The sequence below is a fragment of the Agelaius tricolor genome, unplaced genomic scaffold (assembly GCF_023055355.1).
Source record: "Agelaius tricolor isolate 1412-34295 unplaced genomic scaffold, bAgeTri1.0.p SCAF_9, whole genome shotgun sequence".
NCBI classification, from domain to species: domain Eukaryota; kingdom Metazoa; phylum Chordata; class Aves; order Passeriformes; family Icteridae; genus Agelaius; species Agelaius tricolor.
The window spans coordinates 39,593,901-39,616,855 of NW_027269269.1; the positions used below are offsets into that span (position 1 = coordinate 39,593,901).

Consider the following 22,955-nt stretch of genomic DNA (forward strand, 5'->3'; position numbering starts at 1 on the left):
AGTAGCAAGTTAGAAAAATTACCTTAAAATGCACATGATGAGGTAAGTAAGGAATTGTGAAACATGCATGGAGAACAAACAAAAAGAAAAGGGACAAGGAAAAAGGTGTTTTGTTGTTGTTTTTTTTTTTCTGGGGTGTGGGAGAGACACACACAAAGGAGAAGATGCTGGGGCAAAGGAGCTCCAAATATGCTCTTAACAGAAGATGCTCTCTCACATTATATGTGTATATATATTTATATATCAAAAAGTATATATAATTGTGCTATACATACATCAGAAGAAGCTAGAGGTAGGACACTTAGATGTTTGTGCATAAATTTGAATTTTGTGTCAACTTTCCCATTATTAGCAGTGAGAATTCCTTATACAAAGAGAGTCAATAATATGACCTTTAGCTATTAGTGTGGTAACTATTGAAAAACTGGTGACATTTTGGTGATCAAACAAAAAAAATGCAGTATTTGCAGTAAAGTATTTACTCTTTAAATGTGGGAAAACCAACCAAACAAAAGACCCAAACACCACACTTGTAAATATATAAAAAGACAAATGCATGCTGTAAAGCACCAATATAAAAATTGTGATCTTTTGTACTTGGGATATATGAGGTGCTTATAAACCTGACCTATATTGGCAGAAATAGCATGTGACTGAATTTTCTGTAGAAGTTGCTTTCAAGCATTGGCGGGCCGAATGAGTTTTTAAAATGCCAGCTAGCAAAAGGTGAAATGAAGGGGCAATTATAAACATCCCCCTAAGTCTTGGAGTGCCTGTACTTGTTCACCTGTTTCTTTTTTATTGACATAGGTAGGAGAGATACAGCTTGTGAGAAGTTCATGCTAATTCCAAAAGCCTTCTACCTTTGAGCATGTTTACTTTTGAGCTTATTTATTCAATATGGGGTTAGAAAAAGTAGGATTAGAATGTTTCTTTGCAGAGCTTGATCTATATTTTCATCCATAGGTATTTGGAAAAAGTTTTCCAAACTAATTGAAACTTCCAAAGAGTCTTTGACAAGTTGTGAAGATGTAATTTGTAGATTTCTAAACCAAGATATTACAGAGAGTTTTTGATATGTCATACTACTTTAAATTTTACTAAGAGCTTCGCCGCAAAATTAATATTCATTGGCTGACAGTTACTTGGAACTTTATGAGAGGTTTCTTTAGGATGTTTGGGTCAAGTTTTAAGTCAAGTATTGATGTTGTGTACTTATAATTCCCTAGACATTCACAACTGGTGTGGTTCAGGGAATCTTTGTGACCAGTGTCAGCAGACAACAAAGTGCCTGCAGGATAAAATTCAGAACATCAAAGTTCAAGTACCTTCAGTGCTTATAGTAGGAATCATGTCTTCCTCAAAATATTATTTTAAGACTGCTTTAGATGGGTGAATTTATTTACAAATGTAGTCTGATTTCACAGATTGTACTAATTTTATTCTTCTCTGAGAACTCTGACTCATGGTTTGTAGAGGGATCTAGACCTGGTTGTCATTTAAAAGCTTTTTTTATAGCTGTTTTAGCTTAACACTGTTAAAATTGATGTGTTTTTCTAATTGCTCCTTTTTAAAGCTTTTAAATGTATCTTTTAATGTTGCCTTAGATGGTCATTACCATCTATCAGTAGAAAGCTTTAGACTTTGGAGAGCCTGTGGTTACCAACCCTTCTATGCAAAAGCAAAGTTTACTTGCTTCTAATGGGCCATTGGTTTCTCCAGTGGTATCAGGGAAGCTGCAAAGCTTCCCTTTGCCTGGCTGATAAGGAACCATTGCCAGTTCCCCATGATATGGGCTATGATAACATGCCCCTTGTACAATAAATTACCATGCTGTCTGTAGGCAACATCTGCTTTTTTTACCTTCCATCCTTGACCTGAAAATAGCTGAAAGATGTTTTTGGAGTTGGGCGTACGCTTATGCTTTGCTTTGTTGAATTCCAGTGATTTGGAAAGGCTCCCAATGGAAGAGATGTTGTGCTTGAGCTCTTCTGGATGAAGAGTTTTTTGGTGTTTTTTTTTTTTTTTTTTTTTTTCTTGTTTGTTTTTTTTTTGTCATTGATGCTTTTGTTGTATGCTGTGTATATATCATAGAATAATTTGGATTAGAAGGGACTTCTGGAGATCACCTGGCACTTGCAGGTGTGTGTGTGTGTGTGTACATTGTGTAAATATAGATGAGGTATGTATATACATCCAGCATATAAATACAGAGACATATATACACACATACACATTGTTCTTTTTGCTTTTCACAGGTGAAAGTGCTCCTCTTTTCTACCTGTCTTCTTCACTTCTTAATGTCATTTTCATAATCTCATTATTTGGAGGCAGTGAACATTAATGAAATCCACACTTGAATTGGAGCAACTATTCTAGTTTCAAAACCTAGAGCTTTTTTGAGAAAGAACCTAAAAGTGAAGCTGGTTTGGGTTTGCTGGGGTTTGTGTGTGTGTGTGTGGGTGCTGGTGTGTTATTAAGAATTGGTGTGTTATTAAGCAAATAATTGCCTCATCTTCTTTCAGGGAGCATAGCTCTGGTAAATATTTTATTTCTTGACTTGAACTCTAAACCATTGTGCTTTGCAATAAACAAATCGATGTAACTTTCTCATTGAAGCAGTGACTTGTATTTATAACATCACTTTTCACCTGGGGAAAAAAGATTAATCATTTGCCTGCAAATCTATATTCCAGTTTTCAGGGTTATTGTGCTCACTCCTGCTCTCTTGACTGCATCCCTAATATGCTGCTCCATCCCAGTCAGTGTGCTGGAAATAAATTTTAAGGTGTGGTAAGGCTCTGCAAAAAAAGTGAAATGTGACACTCAAATGCTTGTAGGTGATGAGAAACGAATTGAATAAAAGTGAATTAGAGTAAAATAGCATTAAGCCTTTATGTCAATTTTGGAATGCTTCCCCTGAAATAATTTTATATAAGGAAAAGGATGCTTATATTGTGGCACTGGATTATTATCTACATTAAGAAAAAAAAAAGGGAATTTTGTTTACAGTGTTTTTTTTAATAGTAGAGTTGATTACACCTTGTTTAGCAAAGTAAGAGTTCCATACAAGAGAAACTTAATGAAATCAACCTTCCAGTAAGATTTGCTCAATGTTTTTAATGACAGTTATTGATCTCTCCTGTCAGCATTTCCTGCTCTCCCTCTTGGCAGACACACTCTATGGGAAAGGTGACTTATCTGCAGGCACATGTCCTGGGGAAGTTAGGATATGTTGTTTAATGGACTAATTTTGCTCAAGGAAAAGCTTTCAGAGGACCTTGTCATAGCTGACACAGCTTTGAACTAAAAACCTTACCTTGGGAACAGTTGTATCACTGGAGTCTTTTCCCATCTGCCAAATCTCAGAAGCGGGGAGAGACTGTAAAGTATAAATTTTCAAAATCTTGTCCTTGCCATGTCACTTTGCCTAGAGGAATGCATGTTGGATAATCAGCCTGGTGCCAGTGCATCAGCCTATATTCCAGTTGAGTTTTCTCATTATCTTGACTTTTTTTTCTATGTTCTATTTTGTTTGAACTAAGATGTGGCTGACTGGCTCTCTTCTTGAGATCTTGGGTGCCTTCAGTCAGTTCTGTGCCTAAAAGGGTGGTGAAAGCAACAGAGTAATTCATTACATCAAACAAATGTGTGCAATAAGTGTTTGTGATGAGTACTTCTCTTGTGAAACGAGGCATGCAAAGAAGTGGGGAAATGAACAGTGACTGTCCTTCAGTAAATTTAACTAAGTAGCTGTGGGATTGTCTTTGTAGAGTCTGCATAAGTCAAATAAAAAGCTGAGGCCTGGCCATGTCACAGATCTGATGTAGCCAGAAGAGATTCTGCAGACACTTCTGTAGCTGTCCATCCATTTAAAGCACATGATTCTTTTAATGGGGATTTTAATACCTTGTTTTCCATTTCATTTTTTTCTTTATTGATGCAGTGAAAATAAACCAAGATTCTAGCATAAAGTTTTTTTGGCATTAAATATAACTTTGGAGCTGTCCTCTCTGTAGAATCAAATGTACACAGAGCCTTTTCTTCCTGCATCTCTAGCTTTCTGTTGTAGGAGATTTATTTTTTCCTATCACAGTTTTGCTATTTATCTCCTTGATAAACAGTCCTTTTGCACTGTCTCAGGGAGAACATGTGTTGTTGGCAAACTCTTGGAGGGAATGCATTCAAAATGCTATCAGAGGCATGAAATAACTAATAACTCATATGAGGAGCAGCCGAGGGAGCTGAGGCTGTTTCACCTAGAGAAAAGGAAGCTTTATGCATCTCTGCAGCTCCCTGAAAGGAGGGTGCAGCCAGGTGGGAGCCCAGTCCCTTCTTATAGACAACCAGCAATAGGAGAAGAGGACACAGTCTTAAGTCTTGTGCCAGGGGAGATTCAGGCTGGACAGGAGACATTTCTTTAGAGAAGGGTTGTTAAACATTGGAATGGGCTGCCCAGGGGCGTGGTGGAGTCATCATCCCTAGAGATGTTCAAGAAATGACTGGATATGGCACCATGATCTAGTTGACCAGGGTGGTGGCTGGTTAAAGCTTGGACTTGATTATCCTGGAGGTCTTTTCCAACCTCAAGGATTTTGTGGCTTTGATATAAGTTTATCTTTCAAGTCCATTGTTGCAACAACTTCTGTTGCTCTTGTTGGCAATACTTATTTTCTGAACTTAATATACAACACACCTGTTCAGTGTGACCAGTTAGAATTCGTGAACTGGAAATATTTCAAATATGACACAATGTAAAACATGACATCCCATTTTAAGCTTCCCTTTCACAGCAGTAGCATGAGAACAGTAGGGCAGATTGGCGAGTAGGTAAATATCCAAGTATATTAAAGATATGTGTTTGGAATGTTAAAGGAAGCAAAATCAGAGCCTTGATGAAGGATATAAAAGGATCAATAGTCTTGGAGGTCAGCTGAGGAAGACCTTTTCTATATATAGGAAGTCAGGTAAGTAAAAGTTGGAAAAGAGTTAGGGATGCTAATAAATGTGATGTCAGATGGTGACAGGTGCTGGTAAGGTCAGAGGGGAAAAGAGAATTTTTGAGGAGGTTCTTGATAGTGTTTCCAAAATCTGTATTATGAAATAGCATCTCAGAGTGTTAATATATAAGCTAATGCAATATTGTTTTTCTTTAAAATGGTTCAGCAGTTACAATACCATCACTAGCCTGTCTATTAACCACCACTGGCCCAGTAGCCATGCATGTTTTGTTGATTTGAGAAATGAGTTAAATGTCTCTGAATTTAGTCTGTACTGTTGCTTTGCTGGTATGACAGATCATTAGCTTTGTAGATGATTATTTAGAGAGTAGGCTTAATAGATTAAATCAACATTTGGTCTCTATGTGAATTAAATTAAAACTAGAAGAATGTGAAGCGCGATAAATGAAAGTCTCTTCCTAGAAATTTGAAAGATAGTGGACTAAGAGGACTAAAAAGTGAATTGCCAAATGCCTTTTTCTGTGATGATTTGTGTATGTTAGACAGAGAGCACATGACCCAATTGAAGCCTTCCAGGCCTTCCCATCTGGAGGGAGCCTCCAAGAAAGATGGAGAGAGACTTTGCAAGGGCATGGAGTGACAGGATAAAGGAGAATGGCTTCAAACTGACAGAGAGTGGGTTTGGATTAGATATTAGGAAGAAATTCTTAACTGTGAGGGTGGTGAGGCACTGGAGCATTACCCACAGAAGTTGTGGATGCCTCATCCCAGGAAGGTTGGACAGAGCTCTGAGCAACCTGGTCGAGTCATAACAGAGGGTTTGGAATTAGATGATATTTAGAGTCCTAGACCAGCAACCTGTGATTGCTGTTAGGACAGGGATTGCATAGTGACTCTGAGGAAATGCAGTAAAAAGGAATACAGTATTGACTCTTTGGTTTAATCTCTTTTCCTGCTTGCACCTGTGTGTCTATAGCAAATCTGTTTCATTTATTAATAAAAATTCTCGCATCCAAATAATTTTTTTAGGGTTATTTGACTGTAGGATCAGCCAGACTAAACTGAAAATAATAGGCCTTGTGCTGATAATGCTACCAGTGTAGCTGTAACTATATTGTACACTGGGTCCCTGAGGAGACTCGTGAGGAAGTCTGAGCATATAAAAGCAAATCCGTGAGGCTCGGTGGTAGTTGTGGGGAAGACCTGACTTAGTTGGCACCCTGGTGTTGAAGTGGTTGAAATGAATGAGTGATTGTTGTCTTTTACACTTCCCAAAGGAGTAGTCTTGGAGGTGATTCTCAGGGAATTTCTTGTCCAACACATCTGAATTAAGTAGAGGAGTGGAAGAGCAGTGTGTTGACACCTGAAGTAACAATATGCAGGCTACGTTGTAGTTTTTTTTCTGCTTTTGTCGATTTTCCTCACTTTTCTTTCTTTCTTTCCCTACCTTGATTAGAATATATAAATACATAAATTCATAATACAGGAAGGAGAGTGTAAGAAGTTTTGGTGAATATATATAACACAATACATGTTACACAGGGACAGACAAATAACTGGAGCATTATTTTGCTTTTTGGTGACAAATTTGTCCCCCAGAACTTTCCTTTTTCTTGGTTCCAATATGAGGCTGGGCTTCTTCTGTTCAGTATCCTGACCTCAAAGGACATTAGCAATGATTGCTGCAGAAATGATTCACATTAAGGTAGATATGAATGCAAATGTTCTTTACTTATGAAGTGACAGTTTATGACAAATCTATAATGTCACCAGTTATTATGAGAACTACAGTGTTTCCCATCAGTCAGCATTTATCAGGTCAGCAATTGTCAGTAGTTAGCAGGCTCTGGTATCTGAAAATGAAAACTGTGTTTGTTAGAGTGACAAAACATTGTATTGCAGGATCTTAGGCAGTGTAAGTTCAGAACTTGATGTTCAATTTAAAGTGAAGATTAATTTAATCACACATAAGCATGCCACAGCACACTATTAAGCTGGACATGAGCTGGCCATGAGCACTGGCAGCCTGGAAAGCCAAACATGCCCTGGGATACCTCCGGAGCCCTGTGGGCAGCAGGGCAGGGAGGGGATTCTGCCCCTCTGCCCCCTCTGCTGAGACCCCACCTGCAGGGCTGCATCAGCTCTGGGCTCCAGCACAGCAAGGACAGGGACCTGCTGGAGCCAGGCCAGAGCAGGCACCAAGGGGATCACAGGGATGGAGCAGCTCTGCTGGGAGGAAAGGCTGGGAGAACTGGGATTGTTCAGCCTGGGCAAGAGAAGGCTTTGAGGTGATCTCACTGTGGAGAACCTAAAGGAAAGATGGAGAGAGATGTTTTACAAGAGCCTGGAGTGACAGGACAAGGGGGTATGATTTAAACTGAGAGTAGGTTTAGATTGGATATTAGGCAGAAATTCTTGACTGTGAGGGTGGTGAGGTGCTGGAACCCTCCTGTGGAATACTTCCAAAAATTCTAATATTGTAGAAATATTGCTTTTGCTCACCAGCACATAGAAGCTCATGTGAAGTCATTGCAGCCTATCATAGAAAGGACTTAAGGGCTCCTAAATTCAGGGGTTGCTCATATGCTCTATGCATGCACCCGATGGGAATCCTGGGGGGAGGAACAGAAAAGGAAGCTGTATAGGTAGCCCAGGATATACCACAGCTGCCTGCTTAAGGTCATGGTTGCACCTTGCTCTGCAGTAAGAGCATCTTCTGCCCAGACAGCTCATGGGGTTATTAGTATTTCTGTTCCTTTCTGTTCCTTCTGAGGTTATACTCATAAGAGAATTGGGAGGGGGACCATAGCAAAAGAATCAAAACTAGAATCAAGCACCGCTTGCATCTATCTCTTTCTGATATGCAGACAGTGTCTAGAGACAGACAGTGGTGCCAAATTTGTGGTTTCCTTTGTTGTTTTTAAATCAGCATAACCTTTGGGAATGCTTGTTGGTGCTCAGTTTACTTTGGAAGGAGGAAGGTGAGTGTGCTCTGTGAACGGTCTTGTGTGTGTGTTGCTTCTCCCCTCCTCGAAGTGCATGATGAGGGGAATTCCTTGTAGCCCTGGCCAGCTGAAGGTGCACCCAGCCATGACAGCAATGTGTGGTCTGACCCCCCCTTGAAACACCTCCTGAGCCTTTCTCCTTGTACATTGGCACGGTCCTGGCTGCTCTCATCTCAACCCTCCCTTGTGCACAAATTGCTTCATTAGGATAGAGTGAATAAGCACCAGATTTTGTGATAAGCATCAATACCGAAGAGGAAGAATCAGCCCTATTGTGACCTCAGGAGGGATTTTAACTGGGTGGTGTAAGGATAAACTTTTTATGGGAGAAAGCTTTTTGCACAGCTTTAAACATGGCCTGTAAATCTGTATAGGATATACTTTTAGGAGTTCTGAACACTATCAACAATCCTTTGTGTACAAGAAAACTAATATTTTGGAATTGTGTTTCACATTTCTTGCTACCGATTTTGTTATCCTGTGTTAAGCATTTATCAAAATTCAGTTGTATCTGTTCTCTGCCTTAAGTCCCTCTCATGTTGCAGAAACACCTCAGCTTTCCTTTTCTTCCTGATACTGTTAATAGAAATTTCTTAACACATCTAGGGGGGTTTTGTTTGCTTTTTGAGAATAAGCAATGAATTAAGTTGTTAGACATGTCTGGACATACAAATGTTGCAAATCAGAGTGTGAAGTTGGCTTTTTAGTTCCATGTGCTGTCAGATATTTATCTTTTACTTTAATGGTGATTTTAGTCTTTTTTGATGAAGTGTATAGGGTCATGGACTAGGGTTATATTTTAGCTGGAGATCCTCCTATTAGTTTGGTTTTTTTTTTTTTTTTTTTTTTTTTTTTTAGTCAGTACAAGTGAGAATAAAATATATGTCTCTTCCAAATGTTCCATAAGTTCATCTGTGTTTAGCTATAGATTATGGGTTTTTTCATGTACAGGCATTGCAGATTATGGATTTCTTTGCAATTCTGGTAATAGAATCTGGAAGCCACTGAAAGAGCCAATTTGTGCAACAGCAATGTAACACTTAACTGCAGTGGCAAGCCTTAGCTTAATGACCTGAGTGTTAGTAAAACAGAAGTCCAAAGGTGGATTCACTCTGTTGAATGGATCCTTATGCCTTTCCTCATAACTTTTGCAGTAAATGAGGCATGGAAAATATTTTAAAGTATGTGGAGCCTAGACTGTAATTAAGACATTTGCTTTTCTACCACTCAGCAAAACTGCTGATCAGAAAATTGAGACAAATGTTTCACTAACCTGCAAAGGCTGGTTTACCTTGTATTTAAGAAGTGCAGACCAATTGTGGCAGCTCCACTCAAAGGCCTTTCAGGATCCACGCTAGAAAAGATTATTTTTGAGGCACCAACTGCCGTGACTGCTGCAGAAATATTTTTCCAGGTTCATGTAGTCTAATTAGACATGCAGAGGTGGAAAGTGTCTGTACCACTAATGTGGAAGGAAGTGTTCAGGGTAAGGTTGGATTGGGCTCTGAGTAACCTGGTCTAGTGGAAAGTATCCCTGCCCATGGTAGGGGGTCGGAATGAGATGAGCTTTAAAGTCCCTTCCAACCCAGGCCCTTCTATGATTCTCTGCTTATATTGTATTTATATGTGTGTGTGCACATGCACTCCTGAAACTGAAAACTTCTAAAGTGAGCTGACATTTGAGATTTCCCTTTTGGCTTTCCTTTTTCTCCTTCTCTTTCCATACCGGGGCTGTTTGTGGACAAGGGATACCAAGTGTACATGTTAGGCTGCAGAGAACTGTTAACTAATGGAGGTGCTAAGAGACTGTGGTTTTGCATGTCCTTCTATTGAATCTGGCAGATGAAAGGACAAGAAAGCAGTAGCTATGAGGGGAATCAGGAAGTTCACAGTGATCTAGAAGTAAATGTAAATAGGAAGATTATCAGAGAAAAAAAATAAAATGGAAAAGATTGTCATACATCCATGTGTAAGGGATCCTCCTCTAAGCACAGTCTGCATCTGGTAAGGGTTTGGTAACACTATAGAGGGTTATCTCTGGTCCATCTCAGATTTTTAGATAGGGGGAGTATCTGATACAGTCTCTGATATCAGACAAAGTAATTGCAGATGTTGTAAAGGGTTTTTTTTTCTGTTTTTGTGACATTAAAGGAGTAACTTGCAAGAGCTCTTCATGATGCCTAAAGCACAACTAAATTGTTCTCCCCTCCCTCTCTTCTGTTCCTCAGGATCCCGTCTCCGCCAAGAGGACTTTCCACCACGGATTGTTGAGCATCCCTCAGATGTGATAGTGTCTAAAGGAGAGCCGACCACTCTGAACTGCAAGGCAGAGGGGAGGCCCACCCCCACCATCGAGTGGTACAAGGATGGCGAGCGGGTGGAGACGGACAAGGACGACCCACGCTCCCACCGGATGCTGCTGCCCAGCGGATCTTTATTTTTCCTGCGCATCGTGCACGGGCGCAGGAGTAAACCCGACGAGGGCAGCTACGTTTGTGTAGCAAGGAACTACCTTGGGGAAGCCGTGAGTCGCAACGCGTCCCTGGAAGTGGCATGTGAGTAGTGTTATTCGTTTAGTGTTCTGTGAAACTTCATGGTGGCTTTTGTGCTGCCACCCCAGCGCTTGCACACACTTCTGGCAGATAACAAATAGGGATAAGTGCAGCATTTTGTCGTTAGTTGCTGCTCTTGTTCAAGGCATCTTCACTTGTGTTTGTTCAGTAGCAGTGACCGTACAGAATAAGTGATTTATACTGAAATGAGGTTCTAGCCAGAGTATAATGATTGGCACAAATGTGGACAAAAGATAATCTTCCTCTGAAGAATAACATGGACAAAGGATAATCTTTCTCTGAAGAATAATCTAATTTTTAAATGATGTCTAGAGTTGGTTATGCTGGAACTAATGTGGAAAAATACCTATCATGTAATCTAAGGTGCACTGTCTGTTTCTCTTTATCTCATAATCTGTTACTTCAACAGAAGCAGACAGCATCTTGGTGACTCATGTTCTGTACTGCTGGGAACCTCAATATATGCTCCTCAATCATAAATTTGACCTAGGCCTCATTCATTATGTGAGTGGCAAGTGAAATTGTTGTCCATTTCTCATATCGTCCAGAGCAGTCATGGTCTTTATCGATTCTCTTTGTCTTAAGAGAGAAGTCAGCGGGGCTCTTTCAGAGCCCACCTGGCACGAGTAGTCTGCTTCCAGTAGAGTTAGCAGATAGATTCATTATATTCACAGCAAACAAGCTCATCAGACATAAAATATAATCAGTTGCACATGTTTGTTTTTTTTTTGCTCCTTAGTTGTATGGGTTGACTCAACATGTATCTTTTTATTCAGAATGTGCATCTTTGCCTAATGTATTTAAATACATTTATGCGTGCTCTCGTGTTGCTGGGCTTGAGTTTTTCACCCACAGCTCTTCATCTGAAAGCAGTTTCCCTAAAATGTGTTTGAAGTAGGGCTCTAGAACAAATTTGTATTGCTTAGTTGATAAAGAATATATTTAAGTAGATGGTATGTTTAAAGAGACACAGTAGATGGTATGTTTAAAGGGAGGAAGCATAAAAGAGAAATCTGTGTTCCTAATGCAGTCTTCAGACTCCTAGCTAATATGGTGTGATCTTGTGGCTTCTGTTTTCTCAGAAATTGCAGAAAATGCCATTTTTGAAATATTTAAGTGGCAGAATAAGCCAAGTAGAACAGACATTTTCACTGCATTTCACCTGTTGTAACCTAGATTCAAAACTGTGTCAAATACAAAATGAAAACAGTTTTTGGCTCACTATCAAAGCAGAAGTAAATGTGCCAGTAAATGCATCACAGGAAACTTTTCAGTTTTGGTTGGTACTTGGGAGTAGAGGAGAAACCAGCTTAAGGAAGGCTGAAATCTGGGTGAGTATTACTAGATAAATTTACTGGATTATTTGTGTCTTTGTACACGTGTTTAAAGTGTTGAGAAATCCTGAGAGACTTAAACACTTGAAATCTTTATTGTAACCCTGTTGAGATTCAGGATCTCCTGTTGAAGTTCAAAGGATTGTTCCTGTTGTACCTTGAGTCACCAAACTGTTTATTTTGAAATTTAAATGTGTTCTGTATCTTGTCAGTTTTTCACTGATCCTTACTTTATTGACTGCTGCAAGACTCTTGTTACACCATCCTCCATCTTTGTAGTTTAAATGCTGTAGCTGGTGGCAGGTCAGGCATGAATCACATGGGAGATAGTAGAAAATTTTAAAAACAATAAAGCTGTTCTACTTTGTCAGCTGTTTTACGGCAGCAGCAATGTGAATGTGAAACTGAGATCTGAAACCATGGCCCAAGGTTTTGCAATAATATTGTGCTTTTACTGTTTCCATAGCTCTGAAATTTAACTTCCTGAGACCCCCAATTAAAGGGTTTAGTAGTCTAAATCAGGTCCTCCTATTTCACTTCAGCAGTGCTTTATCCTTCCTTGAGCAGTACCATGGCTGCAATTACAGAAAGGCCTTTATCAAAGAAGCAACATGTAAATAGACATACATTTCTTGTTTATTTAAAATTAGGGATTTCAGCTGTGATTTTTAAAAGCACATGGCAGTGCTTGGTGTGTATCAAAGGCATCCTTTGGAAGATGATAGCAAAACTGCAGTTTTTGTTGGGATATGGGAACTTTTGGTTGTAAATCAGGTTTTTTGAGTGACTTTCAGGGAGCAGTTGGAGTCTCTTTCTTATCTTTCTGGTGTCAGTGTTTCTGGGCTGAAGAAGATGGGCAGGCCTGTAGCAGCCTGCTTGCAGGCTCAGGAAGTGAGTTCCTGGTGCCGGGCTGTTGTCAGCAGTGGGTTCCCATTGACCTGTCCTCAGTTCCTGTTGGGAACCTGCTGAGCTGCCCGGATGCTGCAGCCCTGTCCGTGGGGCCGCAGGCGATCCAGCCTGGCTCGTGCTCGCTGTCGTGGTGTTGAAAACTCTCCTTCCCACACCGAGCCAAGCTCTCTTCATCACCAGAAACAGGGAGGTTGCCTTCTGCTGTCAACAGGTTCTGGATTCTTATCTGACTGTAGGTGGCCTCAAATAGTGCCACGAGAGGCAAACTGCTGGTTTTCACAGGTTTGAAATGCTTGAGTGTGCTGGTTTAGAGTAACAAACTGTAATTGTTTTACTTTGCTTATTAAATTGGCAGTTGCTAATAATGTGTTCTTGCAACTTTTGAATGATTTATGGAGAAATATATATTAATTTTGTAAGTATGTTAGATGTGTTTGTGCTTATGCATTAATATGATAAACAGTGTTAATTATGATAAATTTTCTCTTATTTCCTTCTATTTACCCCCTCCATGATACCAAAACAGTGGGATTGAAAGTCTTCTGATGTATCCATGTTTATGTGTAAAGACAGCAGTTAAATTCAGCTGGGACACAGAGTGATTCAAACCATCTTGAACACTGTCATTTTGCCCTTTGGTTTTTTTTTGGAGTGAGTTTCTTTTCTTTAAGTTGCTGAAATCCCCTAAGCTCTTTTTGGTTGAGTAACTGTTCACACCTTTCCCAGACATGAATTTAGGTATCAGCCCCTATAAAGCACATAAGGTGTACTTCTACATCCATGCCTCTTTAGAGTACATGCATACAGTCCAGGACAGGTATTTTTGTACTAATGTACATCCTCAGAAAAATTTGTCCATCCCAGTAAAACTGTGGAGAACTGTGATTTAGAAAGTTACTTTAAAAAGCACCATTAATATAATGAATATGCTTTTAGAATATTTTTGCTTTTAATTTAGAATATCTACATTCTTGAAGACATTCAAGAAGATATAGTTGGTATTAGAAGAAAGAGTTATTATTTGAAGGCACAGTTTAGGGATAGATATGACTTATTCTATTTGTTTTAAGACATTAATTCATGGTGTGCTTCATGCAGATTAATTCTTCTGTAGGAGCTTCCTCAGAAGGAAAAAATAATCCTAATGCTAGCAGTCAAAGAAGTCTTCCAAATTGTATGTGGCAAATTCTCATGTAGTGTTTTTGGTTTATGGTTAAATCATTAAAAACAGATGTTCTAGCCTTAAAACCTCTGTGAAGAGTTGTATTCAAAAGAGTAAAACATCTTTCTTTAGATTTTGTCCTGAAGAGTTTTTTAATTGAAATTGAACAAGGGTTGGCATTATTGGATGTAAGTTGATGTTCATATTTTCTTGGGAGAATTTAGAAGTAGGCTGGAAACAGTTTGCTCTTTCACCAAACTGCTTTTGTATTCGAACACCAGAAATCTTAAAATAAAAGCACGTTTTTTTAAACAATGCTCCAGTTGAGGCGATCGAAGCTGCGCCGGTGGAGTTTTCCGGCGGGAATATCAGGAAACACATTTGCAGCAGCAGTGAGGGTAGCTAGGATTTCAGCTGGGAGCACCAGGGAGCCACTTGTGAGCTGGGGAAGGAGCACCAGGGTCCCTGCGCTGGCCAGGGCTGCTCTGATCCAGCCGGAGTCAGCAGCAGCCCCCAGGGAGAGCAGCTGTAGCTCCAGGTGTTAAATATGTGACAGCAGCTTGATCTATCGACCACTGTTACAGGGGGCTCTGGCCTAAATGAAAATTCATGAAAAATTGATGAAGTCTCCAGATTATTTTTTTTCCCTTTCCCTTTTGCAGCGCTGTGCCAATGCAGCGAGGAGAGATTAAATGAGGTGTTGAACGCTTTAGTGGTGAGGAGGTTGTGGTTCAGAGGTCGGGGGGAGGGGAAATAAGACCCATTTTCTACCTTACTTTCCTTTAAAAGCAGACATGAAGCTTTTCAGATTAGTTGGGATTTGCTGCCATTTTAATGTAGTAATAATAAAGCTCAGGAATATTCACAAATAGGATTCTTTTCTGCACAGGTTGGGAGCATATAGGTTGGTGCAGAAAATAGTGGAAGCCTCTGAGTCATAATTCAATTGAAGAACCAGAAATAGATTGAATTTTGTAATGGCAGTATAAATTTGGGCTTCCATCTTTCTGAGTCTCTGCTTGAACTGAAGTCATTTGGAGAAAGAAGAGGTCTTGCATTATTTATATGGCATAGATTGCTTGGATAGCAGGCTTTGGAACACTCTCTAAACATAATGATCCTGTTTGTGTTAGAGTCAACACTGAATTATGTTTTTATCTGTAACAAGAGAGGTTATAGGAGTACACTGAGTTTAGTGTGAAGTCATAGGTGTTCTGCAAAGCAAGCCTAAGCCACATCTTAAACATGGGAGACAGTAGTTTTACAAATAAACCAGATAGATTGAAGTGTTCAGTGAATAAAGGCTGAGAGATATAAAATATATGCTATGCCATCACCTTTGCATCACAATGCTAATGGCTATTTGCTGGAGCATGTGCAAAAGGCTGCAATGTGTTCATAATAATGGAGTTAATAATTTCCTATGAGATACTCAGAGTGAAAGAGCACAGTGTATGTGACTGTAAAATGGGTGGATGGTTTTTTCCATCTAGTTTCTGTTTTATGTGTGATAGTAACACATTATTAATTTTGTTACTGGTGATTTTGAAGTCTGATTTGCTCTGAGGTGTTACTTTCATATGTGGAGAGCATGTCCTGTTACTTATGTCTCTCTCTCCCTCATCCTTCTAAACAGAGTATGAAAGATTTTCTGTTTGAGTTGGCGCTCTTCTGCTCTCATCACAACAGAATAATCATTGTAGAAATTGGAATGCTGGAGACTGTGGTCTGGTCTATGTGCAATATCAGGACACTGAAAAGCATCATGCTTTTTCTCATCGTGCTTTTTGTCTAAGAAGAAATTTAACAAATCCTGGCTACTATCACAGCATGCTTAAGGAAAAGTAAATTCCTCTTGTGGAGGAGAAAAAATAAAATTGTATCTGATTACATATACTAGGGAACGGTAGATTTTGTATGATGGTGTGAATACCTTAAACCTTCTCTCATCAGAGAAACCAAAATCTGACGTGATATCTTAATGCAAAGTTTTCTTTGAGCCAAAAAAATAGTTCTGCTTTTTTACTTTATTAATCTAGGTTTTAATTGAGTGGTTTTATTTCTTCTGAACTCACCTGAGACAAGAAAGCTACATATTTAAGAGGGTGTGATTTTTGTACCAATAGCCAGAAAGAACTAAATTTTTATGAGAGAGGTGCCCTTCATCAGGATAACCTAGATGCTGTCGCCAACACGTTTCTTGCAAAGTGTTTAAGTTTGTGCTACAGCATTGATGCCTTCCATGTGGGCAGAAGCAGTACTTCCCACCATCATCCATTGGGATTTAGACAAATCATCACATTCTTACATCTTCACTTCTTAGACATTGAACTCCACCTGGGCTTGCAGATTTCAAGTCTAAAAGAGCTAAGAATTCCTTACGTTTTAATAAATCCAAAGATATTTAAAATTCTATCACTCATAATATCAAGCTGTACAATGCCTGTAGGTTTCTCCAGGCCTTATTTTTGTTATCCTTTTTCTCATTTTTTCATACTGTGGTCTTCTTATAATATATTTTTAGGAGGTATTTGCAGTTGATCTGATTCTGCTTCTAATAATTTCTTGCCCATTCCTCACTTGATTTTTATTGGCTTCTTTCTTCCCCTTAACTTTGATTTTATTTTTTTAAAATCAAATGTGCTATTTACATCTCTCTGAATAGACTACCTGAGAAAATGTTGACATCTAAGGAACAACTTCACAGAAGACTTCACAGAAACCTTGAAAGAAATCAGCTCCTGATTAATCTGTTAGTGGGTGCATCATCATGTGCTGGTTTTTGGTTTTTTTTTGGGTTGACATTTCTATGATTTCTAGTTCATATGGAAAATGAAGGAGAACAAGATAACATTGAATTTTGACAACTCTGTTCTATTTGCTCAGGAGCCAATAAGCACTCTTTGAATGTTAATTAAAATATTAGCTATTGGCATATGCTTCATCCATGATGTATTATCCTTTAGTGTCAGGCTTAAAAAAGTACTCATTTGAAGCAATGCTCAGACTATGACTTTGCAAATTTTTTGTGATCTTAATTCTAACAAGGTTCAGTACTGTGGTAATTAACAGTAATTATTGGGATGAGACTGGTGGATGTTTTATATATACACATCTTTCTCTCTCTATGTATATATATATAGATATAGATTTTTATTCTGATAGTCACCCTATTTTTTTTGAAGAAACCCTTAACCTCCTTTTTTTCCCCCCTGTCTTTGTTCACACATGAGCTTCCCTTGCCCTTACACTTAAAGGACTAAAATTTAATCATGGCTTTGGTGCTACTTCGTAAGTTCCCACAGATTTTATACTTCATCTAAGTTTCTAATACATGGAATTTATGTGGGAAATGAAGTGGTGGTTTTGTTCCACTCTTCTTGCTTGAATATTTCAAGTGGCAGTGATGTGAATGTGTACTGATAGTTGGGAAATGGCTTCATTGTGGTAGAGAAGGGAGGCGTACGCTGTCACTTTCTGCTGTCTCACAGATCTGTTTGCCACTGTACAAAGGGATGTAGAGTTGTAAAGAACTGGGAGTCCTGGATCGCTGAGTTCCTGTATTCTACCCAGCTGTACTTTGTAATTCTGTTCAGAAACATTTCAAGCTGCAGTCTGAAAAGCAGTTTGATTGCCTTCCCCTTCATCCTCAAGCTCACTCCTTTCCATTTCTGTTGAAAGCCTGTCTTGGAACTTACATATTCTAATGGTGAGAAAAATAATTTTCATGTTTCCAGTGTAAACAGGAACATGCCTGATTTATGCTAGTTCTTGTGATTTTGGAGCACCTCTCCTATGAGGAAGGGTTGAGAAAATTAGGGTTGTTCAGCATGGGGAAGAGAAGGCTCTGGGGAGATCTTAGAGCAGCCTTTCAATGCTTAAAAGGGACTTATAAGCAAGATAGGGAAAGACTTCTTAGCAGTGCCTGCTGCATTAGGACAAGGAGTAATGGTTTTAAACCACAGGAGGGTTGATGAAGAGAAGATATAAGGAACAAGTTTTTTGCTGTGGAGATGGTAAAACCCTGAACCAGGTCAGATTCAGATTCAAGGTCAGGTTGGATGGAGCTCTGAGCAACCTGATCGAGTTGATGTCCCTGCTCATTGCAGGGGGGTTGGACTAGATGACATTTAAAAGGTTCATTTCTTCTCAAACTAGTCTATGATGCTATGATCTGATTTTTCTGTAGTTGTTTTCTCTCCTTGGTTTTTACAGACCACTGTGGTGTCACTTCTCATCTCCACTATTGCTAAGTTCAACAAGAAAAGCTCATGAGTTTATTTGGAAAATATTTGCTTGATCCTAGTAGTCATTCATCACCTGTTCTGGTCTGCATATGTTTTCTGAGACATGAGTGGGTAGATTGCATGTACTGTTCCAAGACTTGCATGCTGTGCATGATGAACTGATGTTAACAACTATCTTCACTGTTCCCTGATTGATCAGTCCTGTGATCATGTTTAACTTTTTATAAGCATTTGGTAACTCATAGTGATTCTGTACTAATCAGACACAGATCTTTCTCTTCCTCTGTATGTGTAACAGATGAGCCTTATTGTGCCTGTGATGGGTTTGAAAGAATATGGCCTTGCACTTGCTGTTATTCCACTTCAATTAGTGTCTCCTATACTAATTTTCAGTGTCATCCCATTCTTCCCATCTAATGATCCTCCTGTTGGGTCCTGCTGGGTTCAGTGACTAATCTTGTATGCCAAAATAGAAGTTGGCCTTGGTGTTCAAAATTGGCAGTTCCTTAAACCACCTGCATCTCGCTGGAGGACTTCTCTTCTACTAATTGGACTCAAACCTGCCCGTTGCTCACTTCATATGCAAAATCATTTGATGAAATAAATGAGAAGGAAACAACTTTCTGTCAGTCTATGAAGAGATTACCGACCCAGCAAGGCTGAGAACATATAAACGTTGCTTGTGGGAAGGAAGCAGTTTCTTTCTGTTGTAATCTCAAAACAAACCATACATGAGAACCTGAGGAAAAATATCTCCAGTTAAAGGGGATAAATTGAGCAACAGTTTTGCAAAAGAAATTGTACTGGCTAAGCTTGAAATTATTGTTCAGGTCATAATGTATACAAAAATTCCCCATCTGCTGAATGTTATAATCTCATAAAGCTGACAGATAGGAGGACGATCATTTTGTGTTTTAGCAGTGATGAATGCCAAGTGGAACTTTGGGAGTGTTTAGAATGTGAGAATTCCTGTGTTTTCTCCAGAGCAGCACTGTTGAGGTAGTCACATATCATGTCTTTATTTCACATGGGAAGCAGTGGCATAGTGACCCACTGGGTCTCACCAGTTGGTCCATCTAGTGCAATGGTCTGTCTTGGGTAGTACCAAACCACGGATTTAGGGAACACACGAGGTGTTTAACCTCATATGTTAGAAGTTTAAGCCCTTTAAATGGCTCATTCAACTCATGGATTCTGGACAAGTACAGTTATTTTTCTTGGCTGGAATGCAGAAAAGGCACAGGTAGTGGAAAACCCGTGCCTTGTAGTAGTTGATAGCATCTGGGTGGAACACTGTCACCTCAGTCACTGAGATGTGTGTTTACTGTAAGATTGTCTTTATGAAAAAGATGATTGCATAGAGTGAAGCTTCCTTTGTTTTTGTGCACCTTGCTTTTCTCTTGAAGTATAGTGTGTTTAGAATGTTTTGAAATTAAGTCGATAACAAAGCACACAGGAAAGCACAGTCTGGGTGTTGTTTGGGGTTGTTGAAGCAAAATGGAAATTTAAAACTTTACAATGTTTGTCAAAATCTTTTTTTTTAACAAAGCATCTTGGTTACTAAAGAGTAAATGGCAAAAAAAAAAAAAACAACTTGAATTTGTTCTCAGAAAGTATTTACTTTTGTGTTCTACTTAGATTTTTCTAACTCTGTCTTCTCATCTTTATGTATTTCTTTTATGCTTCAAACTTAGAATCAGCAACCAGAAGTCACGTTTTCCTCAAGTAGTCTAAATCTTGTTGTTCATTCAGATTGTTGGAGGAGGAGTTCAGTAGCCTGCAGTCTGGAGACTCAGCTGGGAAAAGTGATTGAAAACACTGAAGATTTGTACCTTAGAGCTCCAGGTCCCTCCCTTAGCAAATAGACAATTCTCATTGTACTGCAGAGGGAACTTAATTACCGGCTGCAGACCTGTGCATTCCTCTCCCACAGATGCCTCTGTGGAAGTCAGTGGTGGCAATATTGAACATCAGTCATGTGTTCTTTGAGACTCAGAGCTGTTGTTTGAAGGCATGTATCATGTTGATTGCCCAACCACAGATAGAAGCCAAATATTTTGATTGGTAGGTATGATATCTTAAAAATATGAGGGATATTCTTCATTTTATTTGCCTTCTTCTGCCTGCGATAAAAAAGACAGGTGACTTCCTTCATGCTTTTATTAAGATTGTGTTCCCATTTGAGCAGTATCTGATTCTGAATGTATCAGTTACTCCAAATTTTGGACTTCTAAGTAGATATTTATACTTTGATTATATCAGTCTTATTGAAAATTGTGAAAATACAACTCCCTTGCTCCCACCCTCCCCCTTGGGAGCACTTAATAGAAATAAACTTTTCAGAAAATGGACCATAGGGAAAGAAGTTGCAGCAATCCTCACAAAAAGGTTTCTTTTGTCTTTAAGAAATTGTTATCTTACAGAAATGCTTCAAAAAGCAAACCAACCATCTTAAAAAAAAAAAAAAAATCAAAACCCTAATCACTACTGTTCCACTGCCCTCCCTCCAAGAAAAGAAAGAAAGGCATAAAAAAGGGATCTGAAAATTATTGTAGAACTACTTCTTTCCCTGCCAGTGTCATTAGTACAAAGGATGTCTGCACTGCAGCCTATGCTTCTACATTTTTTGGAGAGACTGGAATAGTGCCCTGTTATTGTTTTTCTTTTTTATCTGGATTTTCGTCTCAAATAGCTTGGTCAGATTATAAGGGCTTGTTTTCTCTTCCTAGAACAAGAGCTTGTCTTTGACTCTTCTTTATATAATTCACCTGCTAATTTTCCTATTCATGAGAATATTTTGACTGGCTATCATAAGTACAGTGGGTGCATATGTGCAGATCTAAGTTTATATGTCACTTTTCTCATTATACACCTGTGTTCTGAACAAATGAGAACTTGGTTGAATCAAATTTATGCTTTTAATTGCAGTGCTGCGCGTGTGCTTAAAGATCGCTAGTAATACTAATTTCCACCTCTCTTGGAAATAATTTCACTTTTGCAGAGTGGTTTATTATGAGGTGGATGTAGAAAACACAAGTTCAGAGCTATAAGGAAGGAACAGTTTAGTATCAGCATGCGATGAAGTTCCTGCCAGTGACAAACAGAACAGGTGAACAAATGATATGTAGTGGACAATGTAGTTATCAACAGCATAATAATTTGCTAAAGTTATGGGAATAAAAAGTCTGAAATTATACTGAATATTACACTGAATGTCAGTATTGTTTAGGACTTGAGCAGTATACAGCTATTTAACTACCGTATCTTTTAGATGTTTATTTTTTATATATTTATATAAATATGTGTATATATATGCATGAATATGTATATATATGAAACACATATATTCTAAACAAAAAGCTTTTAAAAATTAGGATTTATCATTGGTGCACATTAAAATTCCTGAGCAATGGACAGAGCAGGAGTTTGTGTCATCTGTGCTGTCTGTGCTTCAAAGAAGCTTCTTTGTCAGGCACACGGTGTCATAATGCAAGTGGGATGAAATGTATTGCCCTCCATTGTCACTGTGTACTAGAGCTAGTCTGCAACATCAGGTGCTTTTTTTGCTCCTTTCCCTTAGTGACAGCAGAAATATTAAACTGGCATATTTATTTTCTGATTTTTTTTAGTGGCTCTTCCTTTTGCCTGCGTGCTGCTGCTTGATACCTGCCAGCTATTTTTAAAGAAACTTTTTTTCCTTTTTTCTTATTGCAACCAAGTAGACTAAAACCAGCTCAAGGCACCGTGAGAGTAAGGATTTATGCTTGTTTCCATGTGTAGCATCAACTGCAGGGAATATATGTATGGCTGTGCCAGCTGTTGTGCACATCTATCCCAAACTCCTTGGCTGAGGTGACCTCTGAAGTGCCTGCTGCAGTGAGTGATGGAGTTATTGCGATTCAGAGACAACCCTGACCCTGACCCCCTCGTGGCCTTGGTTTCACTCATCCATCTTCCAAGCCCCACAGGCTGTGATGTGCTGTGTGGAGACAGGATTAAACAAGTGTGAATAAACAAGTTCAAAGCCTTCTGTCATGGCTGCCAACACAGAACATCAGGAGAATGAGACATTAATAACCCAGTACTGGGCAGGCATGTTGTTTTGCCATAGGAACACCTGGGGAAAGCACCACTTTCTATGCAATCAGGTTTTTGTGTGCCAAGAAAAGTTTGCTTAAGACTTCTGTGAAGGGTGTGAGATTTGTCCTGCCATTCTTCTTAGTCACAAAGCTGGCAACAGTCAGGCCAGAAAGGTGCTGAAAAACCTTGTATGGAAGTAGCATCCTTTGCTTGCATTGTGTTATTTGGGCTGTGTTTCATCACAAGTGATTGGAGGGTTGGGGGTTTTTGTGGTTTTAACCTAATCTGTTTACAAGAAAAGAGTCTGGAACACGTTGCCAGAATTATTTTCTTAATGATAATCTTAGGAGATCAGTTTTGTATTTTGTTGTAAACAAAAATTTTATTCTGTAGTACGGTTTAAGGTAGAATCTGTGTGTGTGGGTAAACTGTGGCTGAGATAAGATATGCTTGTTGTGGCAGTGGTTCAGGTAGTGCCTGTCTTCCCTTTGTCAAGACACTCATTTCACCCTGTGGCACCTTCTGATCAGTTGACTAGTCAGTGATTAAATACATTTATTTAGTTCAATGGGTCAGAGATGTTGGGGTATTTAGAAAATTACTGATGGATTATCAGTTTCATCACCTCTGACATGCAGCCTTAGCATAGTTCATCATCTGAGAATTCATAACACATTTGCCTGA

The 22,955-nt window shown here is 39.0% G+C and overlaps 1 protein-coding gene across 14 annotated transcripts in view; it reads left to right on the plus strand.

The window, feature by feature from the left end:
• Window positions 1-22,955, plus strand: part of ROBO2 (roundabout guidance receptor 2) — a 1,036,281-nt gene that overhangs the window by 629,023 nt on the left and 384,303 nt on the right. For all 14 annotated transcript variants that reach the window (XM_071433684.1, XM_071433685.1, XM_071433686.1 and 11 more), the window contains one exon: window positions 10,195-10,521. In XM_071433684.1, the coding sequence (XP_071289785.1) occupies window positions 10,195-10,521 (327 nt within the window). The remainder of the gene's footprint in view (window positions 1-10,194; window positions 10,522-22,955) is intronic.